We start from the raw sequence: 11,811 nt of genomic DNA on the forward strand, positions 1-11,811 counted from the left end.
GTTAGTGGTTTAGGATAGTGGTTTAGGAAAGTAGTGTAGGCTAGTGGTTTTCGTTAATGGTTTTCTATAGCGGTTTATTTAAGTGTTAGGTGTGTATGCAAGTGGTTTAGGCCAGTAGTTTTTGTTAGTGGTATTTGAAATTGTTTTTTGTAAGCGGTTTGTGTTAATGGTTTTGGGTAGTGGTTTTAGTGATGGTTAGCGGTTTGCGATCGTGGTTTAGGGTGGTGGTGTAGGACAGTGGTTTTTGTTAATGGTTTTTTTTAGCGGTTTATTTTATTTTTAGCGGTTTAAGCAAGCGGTTTAGGCCAGTGGTATTTGTTAGCGGTTTTTGTACTAGGTTTTGGCGACTAGCAGTGTTCCCCCATACTTCCCATATAGATGGGTGCCATCAATACTCACCAAAGGCTTGCAATGACGGAATGCCTGGATACAAGGGGGGAAAGTCCAGAACAGCCTATGAAAATAAACCTGAGACTCGTCGACCTGTCCCCCAACCCGAACAGGGCAAGTCCTGAGGACGGCTACAGTGCCAGGCATCGTCAGCTGAACTCCTAGAACCCACCGAGGGAGCTCATTGTACGACTCGTCCCAGTCCCCATATATGACGGCAACGGCCTTCTGCTTCGCCATCCATATCCTCCTGTACGTAGGCCTGAACCCAAAGTGTGCGGCCGTGGCATTTTGAAGCACCTTGATGTTCACAGCTGCATCAGCCCTAACCATCGGCATAATGAAGGTGGATATGACATGGTAGTCCAGACTCCTATGATCGCTGGAGATGGAGCTGGCAAGACATGTATGCGGTCCGTTGTATCGCTTCACTTCCCAGATACCCTTCCGCTGTCGGAGACTCAACCGAATTAGCCATGTGCACCCATTCCCAAACTCAGAACACTTTCCCACATACCTGCGGTAGTCAGACTTAACGACCTTGTACTGGACCCCTCGGCGGATACTGTACGTCTTCACACTCAACAGCGCCTCATCTTTATCCTGAAATTGTTGGCCAACTTGGAACTCGTTCATACCGGCAGACCCCTCGGTCTCTCTAGCGCCAAATCCTGAGGGCTGCAGAGCATTTTCGTCCTGCCGCATGGCATCCAGGTCCAACGAGGAAAAATGGGGTGGATACTGCTGTGTGCCAAAACTAGATCCACCTGTACCCCTTGTCGGAACAGTAGTTCCAACATCATCGCCGCTTTCATCAGCGATCATATCCGGCTCCACGTCATCGTCATCTGGATCATCAAACTGCCTACGAGAAAGAAACATAACCTGCAAGTCCTCGTCACTACCGATTGTGAAACAATCAAACTTCACGGTGTCATGGAGCACCGCTGTTGGAATGCGGTAGAAAAACTTCTTGACCCTTTTAACTCCTTCAAGACCAAGCTTCTCCAGCACAGAGCTAACAAGAGCATCGTAGGTGGTTGTCGGCGTCACGATAATACATAGGGGATCCTTATCAGTGAACTTCACGCCGGACCGAGTTTTTCTCTTAATCGACCCTCTGTAATGTACCAGAACTAGGAAACTCTCCTCACTAGCCATCTCCCCTCTTTGTTGAGAGCATCATGAGTTCACAGCATATATATACAGCCCTGGCTCGCACTATATATATATAATTCGAATCTATATGTTTCGAATTATGTAGTATCACAACATAACCTAGTAATTCGAATTAACTAAATTCGAATTAGTTAAGTGTAATTCGAAACAACTTGTTTCGAATTACTTAACAATGTCTCCTTCCTAGTAATTCGAATTAAGTCAATTCGAATTACCTTAGTTTGTTGCCTCAACATAATTCGAATCATATCAATTCGAATTTCATGCAATTATAATTCGAATCATATTGATTCGAATTATATAATAATTCGTTCTGGTTGATTCATGTATGGATTTTTGAATTGGCTGAATTGGGTAATTTTGAGCTCTCCTTGGCTCATTTTGGTTTTTTACCCTTAATATTAAAATTAATTATTAATATAAATATATATTAAAAATAAATTAAATTATATATATTTATATATAAATATTTAATAATTAATTTTAGTATATAAATATTATTTTTTATTAAATTTTAAAAATTAAAATAATTATCATATCAATAAAATTAAAGTATAAAATTTTAAATATTTAATTAAAATTTAATTAAATTAAATCCAAGATAATAAAATAATATATTTATATATAAAATATATTTTTCAAAAATATTTTTATAATTTATTATTTTAAATTAGTTAATTGTTAAAAATCAAATTAGTTTAACTAATTTATTGATTTTTTATTTTTTTGAATTTTTAACCAATCTGCTGATATTGAGTTTTTACTCTAAATCGAATTAATCTAGTGATCAATTTTCAAACGAGCCAGTTCAATGCAGTTCTCAAAAACATTAAATTAAATTAATATAAATGTTAGATACCAGAGATCAAGAGTGAAGAAGATGAAGATTTTGCAGAGGAGATTTTGCAAGTAACAATGAAATTGGTACTGTGTATATTATTATTCAATGAAATAGAAGAAGTTTTATATGTACATGAAATGGGCCACATAAACCCTATATGTAGAACTCAATCCTGACCCAATAACTAATTGATAACAGAGTTAATAGCTAAAACAGAGTCTTAACACAATAAATCTTGATTTTCTTGCTTAGTCAAGTTATCTCAGTATTACTATTGTTTATACACTTAACACCCCCCCCCCTCAAACTCATAGTCATTTTAGACAAGACCCTGAGTTTGTTCTTGAAACGATCAAAGGTGGGAAGGGACAGAGGCTTGGTCAAAAGATCTGCAACTTGGTTTGTGGCTGGGATGTGAACTACAATAAGCTGATTGCGATTTACTCGCTCCCGTACTGAATGGAGATCAAGGTCAAAGTGTTTGGTTTTGTTATGGAGGATAGGATTGGCGGTGAGCATGACAGCACTGATATTGTCATTGTAAATCACAGGAATGTTTGACCATTGGAGTCGAAGTTCAGTGAACAAGTTTAATATCCACCGAAGATCTGTTTTGGCTGCAGCAATGCTCCTGAACTCAGCCTCAGCACTGGACTTGCTGACAGAATGTTGCTTCCTACTTGCCCAAGAGACCAGATTGGTGCCAAGATAGACACAGAAGCCAGTTGTGGATCGACGGTCATCAACGTCCGAGCCCCAATCTGAATCTGCAAAGGCAAACAACGTCAAATCAGTACAAGATTGAAAGAAAAGTCCTTGATCAATGGTTCCTGCTAAATATCTCAAAATTCTCTTAACACACTTCCAGTGTGGGAGAAGAGGTTTATGCATATACTGAGAAACCTTATTCACAGCATAGGCAATGTCAGGCCTGGTTAGAGTGGCATACTAAAGGGCTCCAACAATTGATCTGTAATGAGTTGGATTATCAAATACATCACTGCCATGAGCTGAGAGTTTAGTACTAGTAATCATGGGAGTAGGCATAGGATGAGATTCATGCATCTTAGATCTAACTAAAAGGTCTCTAATATACTTTGATTGTGATAATATGTAAGATCCTGATGTTGTTTTTGTTGCTTCTATGCCTAAAAAGAAATTGAATTCTCCCAAGTCCTTCAAAGCAAAAATGGAATTAAGTTGTGATATAAGTTGAACAATCTCAGAATCAATATTACAAGTAACAAGAATATCATCAACATACACTAAAACATACATAGTAAAAGATTTAGTAAATGGTAAGAACAAAGAAGGATCTGACCTGGTATTCTGAAAGCCAAATCGAGACAAAGTGGCAGCCAATTTAGTGAACCAGGCTCGAGGGGCCTGTTTCAAACCATAAATTGACTTATGAAGTTTGCAAACCTGATTTGGGGAGCCTTGGGGAAAGGAGGGAGATTGTTGCATGTAAATAGTTTCTTGAAGGTCACCATTGAGAAAGGCATTGTTGAAATCGAATTGTCGAATTGGCCAAGATTGAGAAATTGCAAGTGTTAAAATGATACGAATAGTTGCTGGCTTGATGACAAGGCTGAAAACTTGATCATAGTCAATTCCTTCTCGTTGATGAAAGCCTTTGGTCACTAGTCGTGCTTTATATTTGAGAATTGTTTCATCGGGATGTCGTTTGATAGCAAAGACCCAACGACAACCTATCACTGTGCTATTTTTTTGTGGTTCAACCATTGTCCAAGTTTGATTTCGATGCAGAGCAGCCAACTCCTCCTCCATGGCTTTGGTCCAATGTGGTGTTGTAAGAGCAAGTTTAGTATTGGGGGGTATTTCATTGAGAAGATCAGGAGGAGCTTTCACTGTGGATTGTAAGGCTTTAGGCTTTAGGGACCCAGTCTTTGAGCGTGTGACCGTAGGATGAACATTGGTGGTGTTGGAGTTGGCAATGGACGGAGGTGGAATTTCAATGTCCCTATAGAGATAGGATTTGGGGTTGGAGAATTAGCTATTATATCTGAGGAGGAGGCTGGAGTGCTAGTACTAAGAATTGGTGAGGTAGATGTGTGAGTGATAAGTGAAGGAGAAACTAAATTAGGTGTAGAATCAGTAGTGGTAGTCAATATAGGAACCGGCAATATAGAAGTGATAGTAGGATTTCTGGCTGGCATGTTGCACTGTGCTGAAAAAATAGAACTATATGAAAAAATTGTTTCATCAAAAAGCACATGACGAGTAATAAATATCTTACCTTGAGAATTCATACATTTGTAGCCTTTGTGATGTGGGGCATATCCCATAAAGACACATAAATCATATTTAAATTGAAATTTAGTAGAGTTATAAGGTGTAAGTAGAGGATAGCATCCACATCCAAACACTTTAAAAAAACTATAATCTAGCACTTGTTTATGTAAAAGTTCAAATGGTGATTTTTTTGATGTTACAGTGGAAGGTAATCTATTTATAATGAATGCAGCAGCTAAAAATGCATCATCCCAGTGTTTAAGAGGCATGGATGCAGTAGCTAATAATGAAAGGCCTACTTTGACTAAATGTCTATGTTTCCTCTCAACTCTACCATTTTGTTGATGAGTATAGGGACATGAAAATCGATGTATGATGCCATTTGTTGCTAAAAAGGATTTAAAAGAATGAGACATATACTCTTGACCATGATCAGATTGTAATTGTTTAATTCTCAAACCAGTAAAATTTTTCATCTGATTTTTGTATTGCTGAAAAGCAACGAACACTTGTGACTTTGAGGATATTAAGTAGATGCAAAGATATCTTGTGCATGCATCTAGAAATGAAACATAATATGAGAAACCATGATGAGAAATGACTGATGAGGGTCCCCAAATATCAGTGTAGACCATTTCTAATAGATGATTGAATTTAAAATTGTCAGTGGTAAAAAGCAGTGAATGCATTTTGGACATACAACAAGACTTGCATAGAGATGAATGGTTAATATCATTTTTATTCATACGAATCGAAGAAAGATTACAAGAATTAAGTACTGAAGATACAATTTTTGGGGCACAATGACCCAATCTTTGATGCCAGACCTGAAAATCAGTACAAACAGCAGTAAAAGCAAGAGGATTGGATTGAATTTTAGATGATTTAGTTATAGCAACCCTCTCAAATTCATACACTCCTTGCTTAGGAGATCCTTGGAGCAAAATCTGGTGGGTGCCCTGTGATTTTACATAACATGCATCAAGATGAAATTCAAAATAGCAATTGTTGTCAACTGTGAATTGATGCACACTGGTTAGATTATGAGAGATATCTGGTACATGAAGTAATTGTTTTAAAATAAATCTGTGATTATTATTATTTAAAGAGATGAGATAGGAATGACCAATGTGTGCAATAGGAGTTTGAGAACTATTACCTAGCACTACCTGTTCTGCCCCTTGAAAATTCGAAGAGGAGTAAAGATTGGTCTGATCATTGGTGATATGATGTGAGGCTCCAGTGTCTGGAAACCAGGAGGATTCAACATCAGATTTAGGTGTTGTAAAATAGGCTCTGGGGTTGTGAAAAGAGTTTGGTGGTGGTGTTACTGAGGATGAGGAATTGGAATTGTTGTTTGAATTTGTGTGAAAATTCTGGTCGAACCAATGAAAACATGAAGCTGCAGTGTGTCCAAATCTTTCACAGAGTTGACATTGAGGACGATTTGTAGAATTCCAATTCGATCTGCCACCTCTAAAGGTTCTTCCTCATCCTCTTCTTGCTGCAAAACCTCTACCATTTCCTCTATTGTTGAATTGATAGCTGGTTTGAGTGAAGTTTGATTGTATGATTCCAAGATCAGGTTTCTTGAATTTTTCCAACATACTTTCATGAGAGATCAGTAATGCTTCAGCATCTATTAGACTCATAGAGTCTGATTTTGACATCATCGAGATGTAGACTTTGTATTCTTCATTTAAACCCTCAGTAATGGCTTCAAAGTGCTCATCAAGTGTTAAATGATGACCCATGGCAGCTAAAGAATCAGCAATTTTTCTAATTTTCTTGAGATACTCACTAGCTGAGCTTCCTCCTTTCTTGATGCTTTTCAATTCTGTCCTCAATTGCTTGATTTTGATTTTTGAAAATTTTGCAAAGTGCTCTTGAATTCTTTCCCACATCTGATAAGCAAATTTGCAACCAATCATTTTTGTTTTGAAAGATTCATCCATGGATTGAAGAAGCCATGTAGTGAGAAGATTATCACGTTGTTTCCACTGCTTGTAGCTCTTTGAAACTGTGTTGGATGCACGATCTGCTTCAGAATCAAACATGGAGGGGGCCAATTCTTTCTGGAGGTGATCTTCAAGATCATTGGCTCCTATTGTGAATAAAGCAAGTTGTTCCCAAGTAAAGAAGCTTGCTTCATCAAGCTTGTCACCAATCGGCATGACTTTCTGAGAATTATTTGTGAGAAGAGGAAGATTGTTAGTCATGGTTAGGGTTTTGGAAGATGTGATTTCTGGTGAATTTATTTCTGGATCGGAGTCTTGCTCTGATACCATGTTAGATACCAGAGATCAAGAGTGAAGAAGATGAAGATGTTGCAGAGGAGATTTCACAAGTAACAATGAAACTGGTACTGTGCATATTATTATTCAATGAAATAGAAGACGTTTTATATGTACATGAAATGGGCCACATAAACCCTATATGTAGAACTCAATCCTGGCCCAATAACTAATTGATAACAGAGTTGATAGCTAAAACAGAGTCTTAACACAATAAATCTTGATTTTCTTGCTTAGTCAAGTTATCTCAGTATTACTATTGTTTATACACTTAACAATAAACAAAAAAAGTTTAATTAAAATGAATTTTAAAAATATATGTTCAAATAATATATAAAAATGTATTAAAATAAAATTATTTTAGGATAATTACTGTTTTGGTTTCTAAAGTTTAGAGTCAAAATCAAATTCATCCCCAACGTTATTTTGGATTTAAAATCGTCCACAACGTTTTATTTGGTATTAAAATCGTTCTTCTGACTTTTTACGGACAAAATACCCTCCACCACCATTACCTTTACTATCGCCACCACCACCTCTCTTACTCTACCAAATACCAATAATTAGATTAAAGAACACCAACAATAACACATTATTCAAATTCAGAAACAAACATCAAATTCAACACACAACAACAATGAAATCAGAAAAAATAACAAATAAAAAATAAGAAGCAGACGCAGCAGCAGAAGTAGACGCAGAAACAGAATCGGAAGAAAAAGTAGAAGCAGAAGCAGAAATCGAAGCAGAAGCAGAAGCGAAAGCCAAATCAGAAGCAGAAGCCGAAGCAAAAGCAGAAGCAGAAGCAGAATCGGTGAGGTGCAGCGGTGAGAACGCGAAGTGGCGGCAAGGTCAGTAGCAGTGGTGGTAGTGGCGGAGCGCGATGGCGAGCTCTCTCCCTGGCTTGCGCCTCCCCTCTCCCTCGCGAGCTCTCTCCCCCTCTGGTTCTGATTTTCGACGGCAACGGCGGCTTCAAACTTCGTTGGCACCATCCCCCCTTCCCTGGTTCCCCCTCTTCTTCTTTTCCCTCATACTTCCCCTTCCCTTCCCTTCCCCCTTCCCCGTTTTCCTTTCTCCCCCTTTGCGTTCTTTCCCTTTTTTATTGAATATTTTTTTATTATGGGATAATTTAGTAATAAAATTAAAAATTTTATTAAAAATGACAATTTTAATACCAAATAAAATATTAGGAACGATTTTAAATAAAAAATAACGTTGAAGACGAATTTGATTTTGACCCTAAATTTTAAGGACCAAAACAGTACTTATCCTAATTATTTTTTATATTTCAATAATTTCAATTATTAAAGATAATAATATTAAAGAAATTACAATTTTTTTCACTTAACTAAATTCTAAAATACCAATTTTTGGAGTTGGGTTTTTATTTTAAATACAAATTTATTATAATATTTTTATTCAAAATATGAAGAGCAGGCATTGTGCAAGAATGATGAACTTTAAAAAAATAATATTTTAAAATTAATAATAGAAAACAAAATAAATGATTTCAAAAAAATAAATATTTTCGATCTCTGTTTTTAATTGATATTGTAAAATATAATTTTTTATCATATTTTTTCTAGTAAATGTCATTTTGATTTCTAATTATTTGTCCAAAAGACAAAACGTTTTTCTATATTTCAAAAATTTTTGAACCGTCCATCTAACTAGTTTAAGTGATCTTTTGTAAACAACGACCCACTAATGTGTCAAGCGCCGCTTAAACCAATAACAAAGACGATTTAAACCAGCTATTTTAGTTAAAAAACACTTTGTTCTTTGAATAAATGGTGTTACACACACACACAAAAAAAGTATTTACTCTACATATTTTCTACTTTTTAATAAGACAACAAAAAAACCATGTGAATAACTGAATATTTTACAATTCAACATTTTTTTACCATAAAAACGTATTAATAAAAAAACCTCGTGGATCGTGGCTGTTGCCTGTTGTCATTAAAATAAGAGAGCGACCAACCTTTCATCACATTCGTTAAATAGTGCTGACATCATTCCAGTGACGTAATCAGCTAAAGTGAATTCCGATGTCATTAGCAGCAACTTTACGGATAATAATTTATATAAAAAATTCATTCTAAAATTAATCTGAATTATGTTAGTCAATTAACTACTGATAATATGTTTTGATGTACACAGGAATACATTATCGATTTTAATTTTTTTTATTTTGGGTAGAACTTTATTATCATAACCATTTCTCTATCATGGTGTGGGTTTAAAATTGCTACCATTCTCATCTCTAATTCTAATTTTAATTTTAATTTAGCACGACTTGATAATGTTAATGTTGTTCTTTCTTGCAATTAATTCCAAGTCTTTTTGCTTGCATTATTACAATGAATACCTCCTACTGCTATGCACTTTCGAAGAATCATGCTGCAAGAAAAGTAGAAAACGAAATAACCAAATAGGCCCCATATAAAACTGTTACGGTGTTACCACACCTTTTTGTTTTGCGCTAACAATCAAGCCACCTGTAATGTGTAGAAAAAGCTTTTTAATTTCTTTTCTTTCTTTCGTTTTTTGGACCCAAACTTATTTCTTTTGGTGATTATTAAATTCATATCGTACATATATTTATCAGATGGAAAGGAAAATGTGTCACGCAGACACGCACATAATGCGCATCTATAGAAAAAATGTGGCAGAGTGATGTGAATATTAATATTTAAATTTGTTTTGGGAAATGAAGTTTGAACAATCTTTAGAGGTTCTCAAGCAATATATTTTGATTGTTCAAAATATATATATAAAAAATATTAGAAGGTTGTTAAAATTTATTATTATTTAATTATTAATTAATTTTTTAGTTTAATTTTTTAATCTAATAATCTAACAATATATTTATTTTATATTTTTAAATAATTACTAACTAATGACTAAAAATAATAAATTATGATAACTCTTTAGTATTTTTTAATATATAATTATTCTTTCTATAGTCAATTAAACTAATGTGTGTAATATGTAACACTTTACTATACAAAGTTTTATGCTTAAATCGTAAATCAGATGTAGCAATGTATTACAACCTCTAAGAACAAAAGATGTATATATGTATAATTGAAAGAAATTGTAACAAGGAGTCTTAAAGAAGAAGCTAAATAAAAACGTAATAGAAAATCGCGTCGTTCACGTTCGGTAAACGTAAATATGGATAAACAAAGTCGAAAGGCTGAATAAACTATATATATATAAAGAACAAAACTTCAAAGGATACAAATACCAAGCTCTAGACTCAGCTTGCGAAATCAAGGCCAGCCAGAGCATACATACATATATATACAACCCAAAAACATCCTAAAAGATAAGACAAAACACCTGTTTCTCCAAGTTAACCTATATGAGGGACAAGTACAATATATACAAGAGGGAGAATCTATTGACATATATATACATAAACAAAATACAAACACTAAGTCCCACAAGAGTTCTCTTTCAAAAAATCTCCAGAATGCTTAGTGAGGTGCTTCGCATCCTGTATCTATCTAAAAACAATATATGTATGGAATAAGAATTGGGGTCTCTCAACATGGTAAAGGTGCCCGCATAAATAATATATAAGGTTACGGAAAAGTTAGAGGCATTCTTAGAACTCCGACACTCAGATTTTTAACTTGAAGATTATGCTAATCCATAAATTCGGTACTCTATCTTAGGGATTCTAGTCCTAATTTTACTCTGCATCTTTTGTTTCCTTCAAACTTCTCAACCACCGTGTAAAGAACATCCCTCATCACATCTCTGCTACATGACGTATCTCTTATATGCACACACATACAAATACAAACAAGAAAAGCACAATTAAGAAGCAGACACAGCAATTAAATCAGGTAACAAATAAACATAGGTGAGCAGTTAGGCAAACAAAAATAATGCACACTCAAACAAAACATACAAATACATATGATGCATGTCTATCCTATGGCTGATGATATCATCTGTTGGTTATATAACCAAACCCGACATGTCCTGGTAGCTAACCTTGGACAGAAACACCCCATCACGGAGCAAGTGGGATTGAGCCACATCTCCTTGCTTTAACCCAGAGCAAGTGGAATAAATCATTACTGCTGCTACTATCCAGGCAGGTGTTTACGAACTCAACCCAGAGCAAGCGGAATAAACCACTACTGCTGCTACTGTCCAGGCATCACAATTACTGACCCAGAGCAAGTGGAATGAACCACTACTATTGCTACTGCCTAAGTATCTCATTCAAAAATTCATTCTCAATATCATTTTAATTCATTCAAAAATCATAATTAAAATTGATCCTCATCATCATCATCAATGATATCTTATATCTTAATCAAACTCATTCATCATCATTTCATAATATCATAATCATTCTCATCATGTCTCATTCATTATTTATAATATCTCATCAAATCAATCATTCACTTCTCAAATCTCCTTTGATACCAAAACTAGGTCCATCAACACCCTTACCCCTATTCCGTAGCCTAAAACCTAGCTATCGGACTCTAAATAGAGTTTTCAGAGTTTTGAAAAAACTAGAGTAATGGTTGATAGCTCAAAAATTGTAAATTCTCAACAAAATGGTAGTTTCGGAGGGTTACAAGCTTGCCGGGAAAGTCAAACAATTAAAACAGAATTTTAGTATAAAATAAGGCATCGTGCGCACGTACCAGATGAGCTTTCCTTCGTGTGCGTGTGCATCATGGTGTGCGTACGCACAACTTGCAAAATTTTTAGGGTGTGTGTACGTGTGCACGAGCCTCAACCATTTTGGTCTGTGCATGCACATGATAGTGTGCGGACGCACACATACTGGATTTTTTTGTTTTCTGAAAAATTCAG

At 35.4% G+C, this 11,811-nt stretch overlaps 1 protein-coding gene across 1 annotated transcript; it reads right to left on the reverse strand.

Moving 5' to 3' along the window:
• Nucleotides 1-333: 333 nt before the first annotated feature.
• LOC130965668 (uncharacterized) lies at nucleotides 334-1,551 on the reverse strand. Its single transcript, XM_057890429.1, has one exon. It carries the CDS (start codon nucleotides 1,549-1,551, stop codon nucleotides 334-336), a length of 1,218 nt encoding a protein of 405 aa, XP_057746412.1.
• Between the last annotated feature and the right edge of the window lie 10,260 nt (nucleotides 1,552-11,811).

This window comes from Arachis stenosperma, chromosome 3 (assembly GCF_014773155.1).
Source record: "Arachis stenosperma cultivar V10309 chromosome 3, arast.V10309.gnm1.PFL2, whole genome shotgun sequence".
In the NCBI taxonomy this organism is placed as follows: domain Eukaryota; kingdom Viridiplantae; phylum Streptophyta; class Magnoliopsida; order Fabales; family Fabaceae; genus Arachis; species Arachis stenosperma.